Source organism: Parus major, chromosome 4 (assembly GCF_001522545.3).
Source record: "Parus major isolate Abel chromosome 4, Parus_major1.1, whole genome shotgun sequence".
In the NCBI taxonomy this organism is placed as follows: domain Eukaryota; kingdom Metazoa; phylum Chordata; class Aves; order Passeriformes; family Paridae; genus Parus; species Parus major.
Window position 1 is genome coordinate 24,327,885 of NC_031771.1, and position 18,040 is coordinate 24,345,924.

At 54.9% G+C, this 18,040-nt stretch overlaps 3 protein-coding genes across 4 annotated transcripts; all 3 read left to right on the top strand.

Moving 5' to 3' along the window:
• The first annotated feature begins 7,208 nt into the window (after window positions 1-7,208).
• AP5S1 (adaptor related protein complex 5 subunit sigma 1) lies at window positions 7,209-8,410 on the top strand. The gene is made up of 2 exons (XM_015625667.3): window positions 7,209-7,446; window positions 7,846-8,410. The coding sequence occupies exons 1-2, from the start codon at window positions 7,289-7,291 to the stop codon at window positions 8,270-8,272; spliced, it is 585 nt and encodes a 194-aa protein (XP_015481153.1). The 5' UTR covers window positions 7,209-7,288; the 3' UTR covers window positions 8,273-8,410.
• A 125-nt stretch (window positions 8,411-8,535) lies between these two features.
• On the top strand, window positions 8,536-15,333 carry LOC107203477. The gene is made up of 16 exons (XM_015625662.3): window positions 8,536-10,412; window positions 10,487-10,612; window positions 10,717-10,814; window positions 10,912-11,038; window positions 11,151-11,245; window positions 11,331-11,511; window positions 11,622-11,728; window positions 12,557-12,656; window positions 12,771-13,002; window positions 13,687-13,838; window positions 14,021-14,149; window positions 14,244-14,341; window positions 14,448-14,574; window positions 14,652-14,746; window positions 14,822-15,002; window positions 15,081-15,333. Exons 1-16 carry the CDS (start codon window positions 10,268-10,270, stop codon window positions 15,191-15,193), a joined length of 2,106 nt encoding a protein of 701 aa, XP_015481148.2. The 5' UTR covers window positions 8,536-10,267; the 3' UTR covers window positions 15,194-15,333.
• Window positions 15,334-15,654: 321 nt separating this feature from the next.
• Window positions 15,655-17,825, top strand: LOC107202731 (sulfotransferase family cytosolic 1B member 1-like). 2 transcript variants are annotated; one of them, XM_015623651.2, is made up of 7 exons: window positions 15,655-15,831; window positions 16,340-16,491; window positions 16,720-16,848; window positions 16,937-17,034; window positions 17,214-17,340; window positions 17,419-17,513; window positions 17,589-17,825. In XM_015623651.2, the coding sequence occupies exons 2-7, from the start codon at window positions 16,344-16,346 to the stop codon at window positions 17,823-17,825; spliced, it is 834 nt and encodes a 277-aa protein (XP_015479137.1). In that variant the 5' UTR covers window positions 15,655-15,831; window positions 16,340-16,343. The 2 variants fall into 2 exon arrangements, with proteins under 2 accessions (XP_015479137.1, XP_033369598.1); XM_033513707.1 differs by having other exon boundaries at window positions 16,343-16,491.
• Window positions 17,826-18,040: the final 215 nt, after the last annotated feature.

Sequence of the window (18,040 nt, forward strand, 5' to 3'; positions counted from 1 at the left end):
TGCATTGGTCCACCTACCTCCATCTTGCACCCATGCTGGGAGCAAGCAGTCTGTCCCAAGCATCCCCCTGCTTCTGAATATGGCTTTCCTTAAAACTGCCAGAGACAGAGCTGGCTGGAGCCCACTGCAGTGAAGTCCCCATGCACTTTCAGCAGGAGAAGCTTGAAAGGAGCTTGGAGCAGGGGAGGAGCTGTAGGCAGGGAGACAAATTGCTCCTCAAGGACCTCAAGGCAACAACAGTGCAGATCATGGTCGCAAACATGCATTGTCTGCAGCAGAGGCCAGGAGCGGGAGCAAGAGTTGTGGGGAGGGTGCAGTGACCCAGGAGTTGGTGTTGTCTTCTGATTTCTATTTTGTTTCTCTGATTACAAAATACTTTCCCTGGTAAAAATGTTAACTTCATTCTAGAAGGAAACATGAAGCTGCTATTCCAAATCAGTATGGATCTCATTCAAACAAATTATTTATTGATTTAAAAAAAGGTTTTTAGGGGAGGTGATCTGACTTGAGCAATGCTTTCTAAGTATCCACCTGATGGCAGAGTTTTTTCAGACAAAGGGTCTTGGGCTGTCCTTGAGCCATGGAGGTGGCAGCTATAGAGAGGGAAGAGTTTTCTGGGACATGACACATGAGAATCCATCAGTAGAATGCATGCACCAGCATGTCCATGGTGCTCTAGCTTCTCAGGAGTGGGAATGGCTTTGCTATGACGTTTACTTAAAAGGACATGATGTGCTCTGCCATGTGCCATGGTGACAAACCGGTCCTTCTTTCCATGCCTGGGGACACAGTGTGTTGGCGAGATGGCAGGATCCTCAGCAAATGAGCTTCTCAGTACTGATGCAGTTTTGCAGAGTTGGATCTGCTTGTAAGACTGGTTGTAAAGGGAGATTTATAATGCTGTATGCCAAAGGTACCCTTTAAAGCACCAGCTGTTTTAACACTGGGAAATAACATCAGCATCTCGAGAGGTTTGCGCTATTTCTGTTTTAGCAGTCATTTCATTAAAGATCTAGGAGCTGGAAATCCTTGTAATCCGTCATATACTGTTCCCAAAGCCTGAATCAAAGCCATGTTACTGACACCTGGCTGGAAGTGGTTTTGCAGATGCTGTACCAGCTGTAAGTAGCATATTTACAGCTCAAACTCAGCCAAAGACTGCAGTAATGGCAGAGGGACCTTCAAGCAGGTAACTTGCAGGAAAACTCTGGTAGAGGTCCTGTTAAACTTTCTACTGTTTGCATTTTTTCATAGGAGGGTAGGTGGGAGCTGGTTTTGTGGAGGAATAGAGATGGGAGTCACCAAAAATAGCAAAAACCAAGTGGGGGGATGTGGGAAGCCAAACCAGGGCTTTGGGGCTCTGCCACTCATATATAAGATATCCAGCCTGAAAGCCATAAGGATAAACACAAAGCCTAAAATTCAAAGCCTAAATGTGCAAGGTCACACAGCATTTAGATCTCCTACTGGAGAGCAGCCTCTGCTCTATGCTCCTGTAAATCATCTACCATGAACAGGGGAAACAAGTCTATGAATACACATGAAAGTGCAGTAGCTTTGAGAAGAGCTGGCACGAGCTCCAGCTCACGTGTGCAGTGGGTGACACTTTGGACAGGACAGGCTCACAAGACACTCCCACCTGGCCATACTAGTCCTGGTCCTCAGCATGATTGCTGCCAGCAGAGGAAAAGTTCCTCCAAGAAAACAATAGACAGACACAGAAAATCATAGATATGATTATCACCAAGAAATCAAACAGGACAGTGTAAATGTGCTTATTTTCAGCTATATATAAGGAGGCAGCTTATTCAACCTGCTGCACACATCTCCACTGTAAATGTGACAGTAATTGTAAACTAAAAATAACCCAAGAAACCCAACGGTGAGGAGGAAAGAGAACATAAGAAAGGCTGCTTCAGGGTACAGGCTGATTACCTAAGAGGATTTCTATTGTCATAAAGTAGTTTTCCCCTTAAAAGGCAGATAAGGCCACTTTGTTCAGTAAGTGGTGGACCTATATTATTTTAAGTCAAGAGCTTCTCCTTGGAGCTGATTATTTGTTTAGTGAGAAGTAGCTTCAGAGACACCATTGGGAATTATTTTCCCTGATCAAGAGGCTGGACTGTGAGAATGCAACTGAATTTCCTTTCACTTGCCAAATAGCCTTGCAGCACTAGGAGGCTCAGGTTTTACTGGATTTCTCCAGTTCCAGCCACTCCAATGTCCTCAACTCTCTTCCAGACTTTATGAAGGCATTTTTGATTTTTTTCAGAAGTGAAGCAAAGCATAATTGTAAAACCCACCTGAAATCAGTGTGGCCAAAAGTAATCATTTCCCCAACCTTGCTCTGAGTACACAAGCCTTCATGGGTTAACTGTTACACATTGGTTCATAATTGTGTCAGAAAACATTTATGTTAGCAGCTGCACCAGCAAGGTTAGTACCAAAATATCCTTCTGTGCTTTGGGGTTTGGCTGTTCATTTGTTTGTTTTGTTCTTGTTTGTTTGGGGCTTTTTACGATCCTCATCCTGTTCTAAATAGGGGAGTGATTAATTCTTTCTGTTTAATTTTGCTTCAGCCTACTGGTTTTTGTTTTTGTTTTATTTCAGGAAGGAAAACATCTACTTTGGGTATAACAGAAGGAAAACACAACTGCACAAGTACAGCTCCCGAAAGACAGAACCAGCCCTGTTTGTATCTTAGAATTATGGAATGGCTTGGGTTGGAAGGCACCTCAAAGATCATCTAGTTCCAACCTCTCCGCCATGGACAGGGCCACTACACCAGGTTGCTCAAAGCACCACCCAGCTTGCTCTTGAACACTTCCAGGGATGTTCCAGTGCCTCAACACCTTCACAGGGAAGAATTTCTTCCTGATATATAATCCATACCTGCCTTTTGTCAGTTTGAAACCATTCCTCCTTGCTCTATCATGCCATGCCCTTGTTCAAAGCTCCTCTTCAGCTGTCTGGTAGCCCCTTGAAAGAACAAAACCGATGAAGTCACCATAGCATAAACTACTTTGAAATTACCTATAGCTGAACGGACTTGCCCTCTAGGTCCCTGATATTGCTGGAGGGGGCAGCAGTTATCATGTAGCAGGTAGGAATGGATAGCAGTGACTAGAAGGAAAAATAATTTGATACAGCAGCAGCCACTGAACACAGTCTGAGGCTGCACGGCTCTACTTTCAAGGAAAGTGTATCTTCCCTGCTAGAAGAACATGCAAACATTTCTTGGATCATCTTCCTATATCAAAATTACTGAGGGAGTCAACAGTGTGGTGAAAAGGGTGAGAACTTCTATAGGTTAACACACAGGATCAGTTATGCAACCAAACTCAGTCGCTGTAAGAAAAGTTATTTCTTAAAGTAATTACGATATGTAATTTGATTTACTGTTCTGCACAGAAGAGAGATGGGGTGGTAAATCCCAGAGCCAGCACCCCAGGCACAACCTTGGCCTATGAAGTCTTACTTAAGTCATTACTTGGCTTGTTATTGGGTCCTCCTTTCTCTACTTCAAATTAAAGCCATTGTGTCCCAAGAAATCATTGTCCATGCTCGCTGAGTGGTGGTCTTTTTGCAGGGGGAGGTGCCTGAGCTGGGGTGTGTTTTTTATTATTATAGGGAGCAAAAGTTCATCACTGGAGCAAGTTCTCACTACAGAACTAGTCAAAACTGGGGATTTTTTTAGTTCATCATTACACATTCTGGATAAGAAGGGTGTTATCTTTCTGTGTTTTCCCTCTTCAAGAACCTAGGCCATAAATTTTCTATCTTCCACATTCCTGTGATTATTGCTTCCATTGCTTAACCACTTTGTTCTTTACCTTGTTTGGAACTTCATTCCCATTATTCATCAAGGTGGTGAGAGGAAAGGTGTGTGACAGTATTGATGTTAACGTCTTTGAAATGGGTCTTAATGTCTGTACTAACTTTGGGCAGCAGGTTTGTTGCAGACACCAGACAACTTGGCTCCTGAAAGAGCCAAGCAGGTCTGCACAAGCCTGAACTTCTGAACTTTGGGGTAAAAAAGCAGGTTCAAGGGGGGAATATGTGGTAGGCAATTTGGGAAGGCTGTACCTTCCTATTACCTCAGCCAGTGGGGAAAGGAAGAGGCAACATGAGGCTGCACCGTCCAAAACCTCGAGAGAAAACCCCACGGTTGTGTGCCCTGGTGGACTCTCTCTCTTTATTCAAATAAAGTTGAAGGACTTCTCTGTCTACTTTATAGACATAAACTTCTGGCGTTTGTAAATTTTCCTAACAGTGGGAACCAGTATGGGAGCGCCTGTGGGAAATCCCACTCGAGGTTGAAGGTCCGCTTGCATTGGTCCAAGAAGCTTAGTCCATCTTTAGACAAAGTACAATTATGTCCATTCATATTTAAGTTATGATTGTGATTGACTTGTGGCCCTGTCAAAAGCCAAGATAATCTGAACAAGCACAAGTAGTAATGAGCCAGAGCAGAACTGAAGTGGAGCCACAGACCAACTGAACATGGAAACAAACTGGAGCTACAAATAAGCTGAAGCCGAAATGAAGCCAGGGAGGGTGAAACCAAACTGGAGCCTAAACCATGCTGGAAGCACGAACAAACTCTGTGTGCTGAACCGGAGACAAACTGGGCACAGAAACAAATCACCTGAAGCTGTAAATGAGGTGAAGCAGAAAGCAGAGGGAATCTTCCCCGAGCAGGAGACGTAAACTAACTGGAGTCACAAAGGAAATGCGGCTGCCAGCTCCCCGCAGCATCTCTGTGCGGGATGAGCGGGATGTGCAGGATGAGGAGGGCGCTAGCAGGGCCGTGCTGAGGGCAGGCAGCAGCAACATCGTCCTCAGTGCAGGCATCCCGGCGTCTTCTCGGGGGATCCACACCCGACGCGGGTCGCTCGGGCTCGAGAGGCTCCGGGCGTGGCCAGTTCGAGCTATCCTGCCGGGTTACAGCAGAGCCAGCGCGGGACCGAAGGGTTTGTCCTGCCGGCAGTGGCTCTGGAAAAGAGCTGGGGAGAAGAAACCAGGTGAGGCCGGGTGGCAGGAGGGTGGTGACCTGCAGCTGCTCCCCGGGACGGGACCCCCGGCAAAGGCCCCTCAGGCTCCCGCGGCCCCGGGCGGCGGCGCCCCCTGGCGGCCGCGGGCGGCGGGGACTGTGCGGAGGCGCCGGGCGCCTGTCCCGCACCGGGCGCCGTCTGGCGGCCGCAGCACAGCACCGCAACCCCGGGAGCGGCTCCGGCACCCCCTGGCCGCACCCATCGAGGTGCAGCTCTGGGCCATGTGCAGCAAGGTTGCATGAGGATAAGGCTGGCCATCCGCTCCTGGGGGCCAGCACCAGAGAGACAGCTCCGGGAGGGACACTGTTAGGAACATGAATCCACCATGTCAGAGGTTTATGTCCAAAAAGGAGACAGAGGAAACGTGTGACTTTATTCGAATAAAGGGAGAGACCGTGGGAATTTCCCATTGTGTCTCTCGGATTGCTGAGGGTCACAGCTCCCTTTTTATCCTAAGTTCCTGGCTGCATCACCCTCTTCCTGGCTGAGGTACTTGGAAGGTGCAGACTTCCCAAATCGCCTCCTCTATGCCCCCTTCTAATACGCATCCCCCTTTTGTTATATAACAGAAAGAAGAAAATAAAGCTATTCACAATTCTATTAAGTCTTTGTTCTTTTTCTCTAGGTTCAGGAATTTAAAACGGCCTTGGCTAAGCAACAGTCCATGTTGATTAATAACATTTTCTAGAACAAATAGTTTCTTCTGTTACTTCCTTATCTATGAATTCCTAGGCCTATTTACAAACAGATTCACATGATCTTCTTGTAAAGACATACTCATCCCTTTCAGACATTATGCCTGGGATGGACACTATAGCCAGAATATGGGCACTGTAGTTTGAATATGGACACCATAGCTGGGATATCATGTCCCCAAACATGCCCTGCACACGGCAGAAAGACCCTCACACCCTCCCACCCCCACCTTCAACCCACGAATAACCAGCCACAGCCATAAAGAATTTGTGAAAAACCAGCTTTGCCACTGAAGTAACACAAGAAAGAAAACAAGTTTTCCATGGCTGGAAAGGTCTCACAGAAGAGTCTCATGTCTCCACCCAGATATGTCCCTCTCCATGGCCCCTCTAGCCATGGGCCTCTCCATGTCCCATGTGCCAGCCACACACTCCTTCTGCCTCACTCAAGACAAGATCTTTCCATGCTGGCCCTGGCCATGTTCCCCTGAGGCACCTCAAACCAGCCACATTTACCCTCGTGTCCTCTCCCAGCCGTGTCCACCCCGTGCCCAGGAACACACATTCCCTCCCGCATTTAGATCCCAAAACTGCTGTGCTGCGCTGCCACTGTGAGCCACGGACCCCGTGCTGCATTCCCGGTGTACGAGTATCACGATGGCCACATCAAGGGCCCCCTCCCGTCTTATTTCAAGTAATTCGTCCTTCTCTAAGCCAGCTGTGGTTAACCTCGGGGGACAGGAGGGGCTTCATCCCAACCCCAGAGCCAGGGTTTGGGGACGGTGAGCTGGGGAGGGCGGGGAGTGTTTTTTACACACTGTTAACTCCTTCAGGAGAGAAAACAACCCCGGCTCCTGATCTGTGAATGCACCTCAATGCGGCTGCGGGGGATGTGTGGGAAAAGGGAGAGCGACTGGCAGGGGCGAGGGCTGGAGCGATGGGAGCTTTCCTGGGGAGCTGAGAGCTCACTCAGGACAAGCACAGGTCCACTGAGAGCTGTCCCTGAGGGGGTGCCAGCACCGCGGGAGCAGCGGCTGACCTGGATCCCAGGCAAGCAGCACGGTGGGGGCTCAGAGCACTGCCCCGCTCCGGTGCCGGCAGCTCCCAGTGCCGACAGCTCCCAGTGCCGACAGCTCCCAGTGCCGACAGCTCCCAGTGCCGAGGCAGCGTAGCGGTACCCACGGAAACATCCCGGGGAGGGGACACGGAGAATGAAAGGCTCTGGAGCGGTTTCCGCGCTCCCTCAGGGGAACCCCCGCGGCCTTTCCCCGCCCACCGCCTTTTTCCCGCCAATCAGCTCTCGCTGCCCCCGAGCCCTGGCCAATCGTGCCTGCGCTTCCGCCGCCGCCGTGAGGGCCGCTCCTTCCGAGACAGCGCGGCCGCTTCCGGCGCGCCGCGGCCGGGGCCGTGTAGCGGTCCTGTGGCGGCCGTGTGGCGGCCGTGTGGCGGTCCTGTGGCGGCCGTGTGGCGGCCGTGTGGCGGTCCTGTGGCGGCCGTGTGGCGGTCCTGTGGCGGTCCTGTGGCGGCTCTGTGGCGGCCATGGTCCGCGCGTTCGTGCTGCTGGCGCCGGGCGGGCCCGCCGGCCGTGCCCCCTGCCGCGTGCTGTACGCGCGCACCTTCGGGACCCCCCCCGGGACCGCCCCCGCGGGCCCCCGGCAGCGCCTCCGCCGCAAGGAGCAGCTGCTGGTCGTGGCCAGGTACAGCCGGGACATCCCCTTCCTGCAGATGCTGGGCTCGGTGGGACACCTTGTGCCATCTCTTGAGCCCTCTGGACTTGTGACACCTCCTCCCTGTCCCTGGGATCCCCAGAGCCGTGGTACACCCTTTGTTTGAGGGGAGGGCTCTTGAGCTTTGCCTGGCCCCCAGGGCTGGGACACCCCTTGACTGTGGGACACCTTCCATTCCTAAGGGGAGCCCTTTTTGGGAGACAGGGCTCGGCGAGAACTCCAGGACCATGCCCCCACATTCATGGGATCCACCCTTTCTGGGGATGCTGGGCTTGGCAGGACCCCGGGACACTGTCCCCCAACAGAGGGGTCACTGTCCCTGGATGAAGTGGGGGTCCTTAACACGAGGGTCCCCCTTTTCTCTTCCAGGCAAGTGGCCTCCCAGTGTCAACTGCTGCAGTCATCCTTGGGGCGCCCATCCTCCCCACAACTTCCACAGCTGCCTGATGAGCCAATGTCACTCCAGGATGCTCCAGGGGGTCTTTTCCAGATGCCCCCTGGAGACCCATTCCCTGAGCGGGTGACAGTAGTCTGGTTATCAGTGCTGGCCCTCGCCTTCGCTTTGGTTTGTGAACCTCAAGAGAATCTATCATTGGCTGAGATCACCCTGCGGCGCCTGGCTCCCCGCCTTCTCCTCTCCCTGCGCCTCCTTGGCCCTGGCGCTGATGTCCTGCTCCGTCCTGATGCCGCTGATGCCCTCCTGGACCGTCTCCTGCCCCATGGGCAGATGCTTTTTCTTAACGAACATTTTCTCCAGGCAATGGACCGAGAGCTGGGTATCAAAGCATCCCGCTGAGCTATGGATGACATTCCTGCCTACCACCCACAGATATTTTTGGGGGATGAGAGACAAGGGAGGGATGTAAGATGGTTGCAAAGCCCCAGTGGGATGGATAAGAAACAGTTCAGGAATAAAATGCAACGAGCTAGCTAAGAGCAAGGTTTTAATCCATTTATCCCCCAACACCATCATGGGAGAGCTAATAGCTATCCCCATAAGTCCTCCTGGAGCTGGGATAGTGCTAAGTTCCTGCGCTGTTTTCCTGCAATGCATTCCTGCACCACTCTGCGTGCACACAACAGCAGGTGGGGAGACTGCACGTGGCTGTGAATGGACACTAAAGTTGGATCCTGGGTTGTGGTTACCCCAGCTGGGCACTGTGGGGGAGGCAGGGGGTCCCCAGCAGGGGAGACATGGCTCTGGGATGGGACCTTGCCAGAGTACATGGGGCAAACAGGGGTGTGCATCCGGCCATGGGGCATTGGGGTCTCTGTGTGGGGGATTAGATGAACAGGCAGTGGGGCAGGATGTAGCCGTGTGCCTGGCACAGCAGGGTGGCTGTCCCTAGATGGTGCTGCTTGGGGCCAGGGGACCTGTGTTACATCCTGGGAGGTGGCAGTAGTTGGGACCCTATCCAGCTCTGCAGGATGCAGTGGGGAGCAGGGTCCTACCCTAGCAGTTTCTGGAAAATCCAGAGCCAGGAGCTGGGGTGCACAGCTTTTCCACCAGTGTGCCAGGAGCAGTCTGGGCACTGCTAGGCCATGCAGAGGGGCTGTCACGAGGCCAAAGCCCAAAGTGCTTTCCCTTGTAACTGCACCAGTAAAGCTGGAGCACCTGAGGAGGGGTGCTGGGAACTTGGCTTCAGCCATGATGTGTCTCTGTCTGTGCTGGGGGATCTCACTGTGCTGGAGGTGTGGGGGCATTGGAGCCCACTGTGACATCCCACCCTTAAGGAGAAGGGAGCACTGTCTTCACCTTCCCATGTGATAGCAGCTGTCACATACTGCACCCACAACTGGCTTGAACACAACCAGGATCCAAAGAGTGTTTCAGTTGAGTGCTAGCCATTTATTGTTGATGAGAATCAACTGGAATCTGAATGTATGGGCCATTATTGTGTATGCACTGATAGGATTCCAATTGCTGGATTTCAATGTCTCCTGGCTTACGGCCAAAATTCTCTTGCAAATCAGCCACCTGAATTGGATCAAATGGGATAATTATTTGTGTGTGATTTTCCTTTCCACCCTGAGGTCTAGTAGATCCGGGGGAGTTGAAAGAGATAAGGAATCATCTTCTGAAGGATAACCCAGGAAGGCAGAGAGGGAAGTGCCCCCTCTTTGCAGCACCCTCAGCCAGTCTTGGCCAGTCTGGTCCCCAGGACATGCAGGGACACTGCAGGACAACACAGTGCTCATGAAGCTGTGGGGGCAGGGAAGCAGAGCCCACTCCAAAATTGTCCCATGCCCCAGCTGCTGGCACTTGGAACCTCCTTCACGTCCTGTGTGCTCAGTAGCTGAGCCAGCTCTTGTTAACCTTTACAGCTTGGGTGTGGTGGGAGGGTGGAGGTGCCAGGGCTCCTGGGCACCAGAGCACATGGAATCCTGAGGTACAGCTGGGTAGCAGAGCTGTCCCTGGAGCTCCACAACCTCATGGCACTCATTAAAGGGGCTATAGATGTAGGGGAGAAGTGCAGACAGGTGGGAGAAGAGGTGATGCTGGACTCCATTCTTGACCACTCATGGCTTGGGCTTAGTGCATGGCCAGCATCCATGTTAGGGCAGTAGCCTACCAAGGATCAGGGCATGTTCCTGTGGCACTGGCAGTACCTCTGCCACGTGTGATCTGGGCTGGACTTTGCCTGATGGGGCACTGCCCTGGGCACAGTCCTGCCACAAGAACCAGTACTGCCCTGGCACAGTCCTGGCAAAGGAGCCAGCTGATCCCAAGGTTGTGGAGGCTGCCAGCAGGGACGACAGCCAGTTCTGCTGTCTGGACCCACTGTCGGCCATGGAGCAGGAGGATGCAATCAGGCAGGGGCTGGGAAGTCTCCATGGCATTCCCCTCTTCAAGAGCTTCATTGAGGGCTGGCCACAGGTGAAGGCTTTCCAAGCCCGTCCAGATGACTTGCTCATCTCCACCTACCCCAAATCAGGTGAGTGGTCCTGGGGAAGGGTGCAGGGGGGATGGTGTGACACCAGCCTTTGAAATGCTGTCCCTGTGGTGCAGGCACCACGTGGCTGAGTGAGATCATGGACATGATCTACCACGATGGCAACGTGGAGAAGTGCCGACGGGATGCCATCTACAACCGTGTGCCCTTCCTGGAAATGAAGGTCTTCAAGGGTCCGAGTGGTGAGCTTCCCCAGTCCAGCTGCCTGGTTTGGGTGGAGAGGGAACACAGCCAGCGGGGGGGTGAGGGTGCTGGGGCTCACACCTCTAAGTCCCCTGTGCCACAGGCGTTGAGCAGCTGGAGAACACCCCATCCCCACGGCTTGTAAAGACCCATCTCCCAGTCCAGCTCCTCCCAACCTCCTTCTGGGAGAAGGACTGTAAGGTAACATGGGAGTTTCCCCCTGTCTCTCTCCCCATCTGGGTTGTTAGGGAGGAGGCACCACTTTGTACCTCTCAAACACATCCTTGGCTCTCTCCAGATTATCTACATGGCCCGCAACCCCAAGGATGTTGTCATCTCATACTACTACTTCCACCTGATGGCCAAGGTACACCCTGACCCTGGCACGATGGCTGAGTTCTTGGAGAACTTCATGGCTGGCAAAGGTGTGGGCTGAGCCACAGAATGCCCACCCTGAAATGCTGGTGGGAAGGACATCCCCTGCTACCCTCCTTTTTAGCTAATCCCTTGACCAAATCCCACAACCAAATCCCGCAGTGGCCTACGGGTCCTGGTACGACCATGTGCGTGGATGGTGGGAGAAGAAGCAGGAGAAGAAGATACTCTACCTCTTCTATGAGGACATGAAGAAGGTGAGGGTGGGATGGAAAAGGAGGAGACCTGGTTGCCCCCCCCCCCAGCTTTTTTGCCAGGCTCCTCATGTCAATCACCCTGCAGGACCCACGGCGGGAGGTGCAGAAGATCTTGCAGTTCCTGGGCAAGGAGTTGGCAGAGGAAACAGTGGAGAGGATCCTGCACCACACCTCCTTCCAGGAGATGAAGAAGAACCCTGCTGCCAACTATGAGACCATGACCTTCACGCTGATGGATCACAGCCTCTCCCCCTTCCTCCGGAAAGGTGATGGAGGATTTGGGAGAGATGTCCCTGGATTGTATTTCAGCCCCCATCCGTGGCTACAAATATTTAATGTGTATGAGAATTTATCCCCATTATTATCTTGCCCCCAGGGATCACTGGAGACTGGAAGAACCACTTCACTGTGGCCCAGAATGAGCGCTTTGACCAGCACTACCAGGAGCACATGGCAGGCTCTGACCTCCACTTCCAGATGGAGGTTTGAGGTGCTCATCTCCCTTCCCAAGAGGACTGCGCTTCTCCTTGCTCTCCCAGTGGGGAGGGTGGATCCAGATGGAGTTTCTTTCACTAATTCACTTTTCCCCCTGCAATAAATTGTGATAAATGGACGTTGAGTCATTGCCTGCATGGAAAATGAGGGTGGGGCCTGAAACCCCTGAATCTAGGCAGTGTCCAGGGTCACCTTCATGGTCACCAGGAGAGAGGGTGGGCACATAGTGATGGTCAGGCATCACCAGGGATTTCTGGGGCACCCTCCCAGAAACCACCACTGGCCCCTGTCAACTTGAGCTGCTCCAGCCTAACAAGGTACCTGGAGGGAACAAGATCCACGACGAGTGGAAAATCCCCAGAGCACCAGCAAATCCAGTGCTGCCGCAGCCCTTGCGTGCACAGAAGCTTTCATGCCTCTGGGTTGTGGCAAGTTTCTTGACAGAGCGGGTGGTGGTGAGGCTCTCCTTGGCCCAAGCTGGAGCTTGGCAGCTTATGGTCTGTGGAACAAAGGTGAAGGGAAACTGCAGCCAATTTTGCTGGCATATGGACAGCAAAACACCTGAACACCTGGCATGGCATGCCTCCTCTCACCAGGAACTTGGCCCTGGAGACAAATCAGGGACGTTTTTCTCAAGGCTGCCAACAGCTGATCTGCTGGCCCTGCCCAGCTGCCAGCCGTCCTGCCCTTCTCACTCCCTCCCGACTAAGGTTAAGGAAGAACATTTCACCACCATCAGCACCTTTAAACACTTTTCCCAGGAGCACTTGTGCTTTGCAAACCCGCAAACTTTGGACCCGTATTTGAGTGGAGTAGGGGTACAACCAAAGCCTGAACCCCACATCCCGCTCGCAAGCCCCACGTCGGTGTGAGGAGCTGGGGACGTCCACGCAGGTGACTCTTGGACCAGGACAGGGTGATGTTCAATGTCCCGGGATGTGGGTTGGGATTTCTTCCCCGTGTTTACCAGTGCGGGTGGAGGGGGAAGCTGTGACTTCCGCTGTCCGTGCACGTCCCGACGGGCGCTGAGCACGGACAGCTCATCACAGGCATCTGGGGACCGTCCTCATCCCCGCTCGCCCCTTCCCTGCACTCCTCCCACCGCAGCACCGGGACCAGGTCGCTCCAGGCTCCTGTCCCAGCGGTGTCCCCCGCCTCCCTGCGCCTCCATCTTCCATGCAGGGGAAGGAAATTAACAAATCCCGCCCAGTGAGCGGCGGGCAAAGTTTTGCCTCCTCCCTGCCAGAGCACCCGGAAAAGAGGCAAGTAAGCGGGGCGCTTTTAGCCACCGTGGTTTCGGGGTGCCCTGGCCTCATAAGCGGGGTGGCCTTTGGGGGTGGGTAAGGGGGCTTCGTGTCCCCGCAAGCCCCCAGGAGGTGGAAGCAAGACACCAAGCCTCTCTCCAAAAATCTCAACGTGGGGGTTTTGCAGCTGGCATATCCAGCGTTTCTGTCCTGGGTGGTGGGTGGAAAGGCTTCCTAGGGAGAGAGTCCTGTGAGCCCTGCTCCTCGTTCCTATCTCTGTCGAACCCGCCCTCAAGCCCCTTGAAAGCAAGGCTTCCTCCGGTGCTGCCGTACAACGGAGAGATGGGGAGGAAAAAGCAAAGAAAAAGCAGCCTGCAACTCCAGCCAGGAATGCCCCTGAGAGTTTTTACACCCAGAAACAGCGCTGCCAGCTTGGTATGGGCAGCTGCGCACTGCCTGTCTGACCTGCGCCCCCCAGAGCTGGTCATGCCCTTGCACTCTCCCTGCACTGCCACCTGCGCACCAAAATCCCCGCGGAAAACAGGTGCCGCCTCCTGCGATGCCAGCAAGCAGGGCATGGTTTCCTTCCTATGGCCAGGATGGCTGGTTTCAGCAGGGATTTTTTGTGGGCCCCCAGGGAAGGAGGTGTCCCTGTGAGGTGGCCCTCCAGCCAGCCCTGCCACATGTCCCTGTCCCCAGCAGGATGGCTGATTCGGACACCACCTACCTGCGGCAGCCCTGGCGCACCGTGCACGGCATCCCCATGGTCTGCGCCTTTGCCCACAACTGGGAACGGATTGACACCTTCCAGAGCCGCCCTGATGACATCGTGGTGGTCACCTTCCCCAAATCTGGTGAGCATTCCCAGGCACCAGAGAGAGGCCATGCTCAGGAAAGGAGGTACCATTCTGCGGATGCCTGGGCTGGGACTGGGGGCATGCCAAAAGGCAACACTGGTAGATGGTGACACTCTGGTGCCTGAGATGGGGCTCCAGTGGGAATGCTATCAGCTGGACACCCAATCTTTCCCCAACAGGCACCACCTGGGTCAGTGAGATCGTGGACATGGTCCTGAAAGGCGGTGACCCAGAAAAATGCAAGCAGGATGACATTGTGAACCGGGTGCCCATGATGGAGTGTGCTGCCCCTGGGAAGCTCCCAGCAGGTAGTGGAGCGGCAGAGGGTGCTGGATGGGGACAGGTTTGTTTTTGTATGGGAGTGCACCGCAGTGGGATCACTTCTGGGGGAAATCCTTACAGGCGTAGAGCAGCTGGAGACCATGCCATCCCCTCGCATCATCAAGACCCACATCCCAGCTCACATCTTGCCCAAATCCTTCTGGGAAAATGGCTGCAAGGTAACAGGCTGGAATGAACGTATTTGGAGGGATCCAGCAGACCTAAGGGGGCTGCCTGCCCCTTTGGGACCTTGCAAGTCCCCACATGTCACCAAGCTTTCTGCAGATGATCTATGTGGGGCGCAACGCCAAGGACGTGGCTGTCTCCTACTACCACTTTGACTTGATGAACAAGTTCCACCCACATCCCGGAACATGGGCCCAGTACCTGGAGGAGTTCATGGCTGGCAGAGGTGAGACAGGGCACCCCTGGGTGCGTGCAGGGGACCCTGCAGGGGACCATCACCCACTGGCTGCTCTCCCCTTGCAGTGGCATATGGTTCCTGGTATGATCACGTCAAGGGCTACTGGGAGCGCAGGAAGGATCACCCCATTCTCTACCTCTTCTACGAGGACTTGAAGGAGGTGATGGGGCGGGGTGGATGGTGCTGTGGGGTCTGGGGGTGGCAGGAGGGGTGAGTGTTGGCCTGTGTCGCACAGGACCTCCGCCGGGAGATTGCCAAGGTGGCCCATTTCCTGGGGCAGAAGCTGTCGGAGGCGGCGCTGGACACCATCACCCAACACACTTCCTTCGAGTCCATGCGGGACAACCCTGCCACCAACTACAGGCAGGCACCCTCTGACATCATGGACCACAGCGTGTCCCCCTTCATGCGCAAAGGTGAGCATGAAGTTCTGGGGGGCCTCTGGCGCACTGTCCCCCCCGGCCCCTGCTGAACCCCATCTTGCCTGGCCACAGGCATCACGGGAGACTGGAAGAACCACTTCACCGTGGCCCAGAACGAGCGCTTTGACCAGGACTACGCACAGAAGATGTCAGGCACCGACCTGTGCTTCCGCACTGAGATCTGAGGAGACACTGCCAGACCCCCCCCCCCAAATCTGCAGCTGTGATGGCACTGCTATCACAGTGCTGCCGTTCCTTCCTCTCCCCTGGCACTGCTGGAGAGAAATAAAATGTGCTCCCTGACTCTGCCATGGGGTGCTCACTGTCCTGAGTCTCTGCTGATCCTAACCCTGCTGTCCCCCTGGGGCTGCTGTCCTTTTCTTGGGTTGGGGACAAGCAGGCGTTGCCCCTGAGCCGCTGTGGTGGGGGGATTGCCAGCAGCAGCTCATGGGATCACAGAGAGTTTTGGCAAAGCTGTGTATGGGGAACATGTTGTGTGGGTGTGGGCAGTGAGAGGTGTCCTCCCCACCCTGACACATTGGGATGTTTGCTGGGACTGTGGGGCAGAGCAGGACTGGTGGTGCTGGAGATGTCCACTGTGGCCCTGCCTGCAGGTCAGTGGCTGCTGTTTTCTCCCTGCACTCGCTCCTCCCTCCCTGCAGCTGCTGGGCTGGCAAACATTACTGGCCTCTGCGCCCTGCCTCTTTCCTTCTCCTTCCCGTAACAACCACTGTGAGGCTTTGAGTCTCCCCGTTCTCTGCTGTCGCCTTCCTGGTGTCACCGTCCCAGCGTCACTCTCCCAGCGCAGACCAGCAGGTCTTAGGTGAGACGGGTGTCCCAGGGTGCCCTCTGTGTGTTCTGCCCATGCTCAGTCACACAGAGCTGCGCGCTGCAGGGTCCAGGGTGGTGGGTTTGGGGCATTTTGTGTTTGTGTGCAATCAGCACCCTTAAACCGTACCCTGACCTGTGGTCTCCTGCAATAACTCTAGGGACACAGTTCCCTGCTCCCCTGGGGTGCTGAGAAAAGGGAAGAGGTGCTATTGTAGTCTAATCCCCTAGGTCTGGGTGATGCCAGCATACTGTGGGCACCCCTGCCCTTGCCAGGGCTCTGGGTGGGCTCCTGTCCCCGCAGTTGGGACCCCTGTTCCCAGCGGTGGGTGCAGCGATGGCTGCGGTGACCTCTGGTCTGTGCTCTGGTGCTATCATTACTGCTTCCTGAGCAGGCACAGCGCCAGGTGACCGGGCTGCCCTGGCTGGTGGCTGCCCTGAGAGGGTTGGGGGTGGGGTCCCTCCCCTCATCAGCCAGCCCTGCAACGAGTCCCTGTCCCCAGAAGGATGGCCAGTCCAGACCCCTATCTGCGTCAGCCCTGGCTCACAGTGCACGGCATCCCCATGGTCAACGCCTTCGCCCACAACTGGGAACGGATTGACACCTTCCAGAGCCGCCCCGAGGACATCGTGGTGGTCACCTTCCCCAAGTCTGGTGAGCATCCCCAAGGCAAATAGATCTGCTGATACTGGGTGGGCAAGTGTGTTCTTCAGCTGAGACCCACTGCCTGGAGGCATGCAGCACATTTAGGGGCTGTCAGGACAGAGTTGTGTCAGGATTTCCCTTTTCCCCTATGGCCTCTGGTTGAGGTCTGAGGGACTGTCAGTGCTAAGACACCCAATGCTGCCCTGGCTGCTCCTCTTGATGGGTTCCTTTCCCCAGGTACCACCTGGGTCAGCGAGATTGTGGACATGATTCTGCAAGGTGGAGATCCTGACAAGTGCAAGCGGGACATTATCAGCAGGAGAGTGCCCATGCTGGAGTTCACTGCCCCCGGGAAGATGGCAGCAGGTAGGGAGGTGCAGGGGCACCCTAGAGGGGCCAAGTCCCAAGGGCCTTTGTGAAGGGCCCACTGAGAAAGTGCTCTGGGATCCTGCAGGAACAGACCTGCTGGCCACCATGCCCTCACCCCGTGTGGTGAAGACTCACTTGCTGGCACATATCCTGCCCAAATCCTTCTGGGAAAACCGCTGCAAGGTAACCTACAATCCTGGTCGCTGCCCTGGGGGGAATTACAGCTCCCCTCTTCCCCTGAGACAGGACTCCCCACTGCTCCCTTCAGAATCCTAAGTAGCCATGGGAGTTCTAGGAGCTGGAGTGTCCTCCCTGTTGGGGGTCCTGGGGCTGCCCCTCATACCTCCACGGCACATCTGCAGATGATCTATGTGGGGCGCAACGCCAAGGACGTGGCTGTCTCCTACTACCACTTTGACTTGATGAACAAGTTGCAGCCGCACCCTGGGACATGGGCCCAGTACCTGGAGAAGTTCATGGCTGGCACAGGTGGGCACAGAGCACCCCTGGGTGCGTGCAGGGGACCCTGCAGGGGACCATCACCCACTGGCTGCTCTCCCCTTGCAGTGGCATACGGTTCCTGGTATGATCACGTCAAGGGCTACTGGGAGCGCAGGAAGGATCACCCCATTCTCTACCTCTTCTACGAGGACTTGAAGGAGGTGATGGGGCGGGGTGGATGGTGCTGTGGGGTCTGGGGGTGGCAGGAGGGGTGAGTGTTGGCCTGTGTCGCACAGGACCTCCGCCGGGAGATTGCCAAGGTGGCCCATTTCCTGGGGCAGAAGCTGTCGGAGGCGGCGCTGGACACCATCACCCGACACACTTCCTTCGAGTCCATGCGGGACAACCCTGCCACCAACTACAGGCAGGCACCCTCTGACATCATGGACCACAGCGTGTCCCCCTTCATGCGCAAAGGTGAGCATGAAGTTCTGGGGGGCCTCTGGCGCACTGTCCCCCCCGGCCCCTGCTGAACCCCATAGAAGATGTCAGGCACCGACCTGTGCTTCCGCACTGAGATCTGAGGAGACACTGCCAGACCCCCCCCCCAAATCTGCAGCTGTGATGGCACTGCTATCACAGTGCTGCCGTTCCTTCCTCTCCCCTGGCACTACTGGAGAGAAATAAAATGTGCTCCCTGACTCTGCCATGGGGTGCTCACTGTCCTGAGTCTCTGCTGATCCTAACC

What these genes read in the sequence shown, in the direction of transcription:
- LOC107203477 (XM_015625662.3), top strand. Translation starts at nt 10,268, where the DNA reads ATGGAGCAGGAGGATGCAATCAGGCAGGGGCTGGGAAGTCTCCATGGC. An exon ending in CTCCACCTACCCCAAATCAG is followed by an intron (nt 10,413 to 10,486) that starts GTGAGTGGTCCT and finishes CCTGTGGTGCAG; the next exon opens with GCACCACGTGGCTGAGTGAG. An exon ending in CTCCCCCTTCCTCCGGAAAG is followed by an intron (nt 11,512 to 11,621) that starts GTGATGGAGGAT and finishes TCTTGCCCCCAG; the next exon opens with GGATCACTGGAGACTGGAAG.
- AP5S1 (XM_015625667.3), top strand. Translation starts at nt 7,289, where the DNA reads ATGGTCCGCGCGTTCGTGCTGCTGGCGCCGGGCGGGCCCGCCGGCCGT. An exon ending in CAGCTGCTGGTCGTGGCCAG is followed by an intron (nt 7,447 to 7,845) that starts GTACAGCCGGGA and finishes TTTCTCTTCCAG; the next exon opens with GCAAGTGGCCTCCCAGTGTC.
- LOC107202731 (XM_015623651.2), top strand. Translation starts at nt 16,344, where the DNA reads ATGGCCAGTCCAGACCCCTATCTGCGTCAGCCCTGGCTCACAGTGCAC. An exon ending in GGTCACCTTCCCCAAGTCTG is followed by an intron (nt 16,492 to 16,719) that starts GTGAGCATCCCC and finishes TCCTTTCCCCAG; the next exon opens with GTACCACCTGGGTCAGCGAG. An exon ending in CCCCGGGAAGATGGCAGCAG is followed by an intron (nt 16,849 to 16,936) that starts GTAGGGAGGTGC and finishes GGGATCCTGCAG; the next exon opens with GAACAGACCTGCTGGCCACC.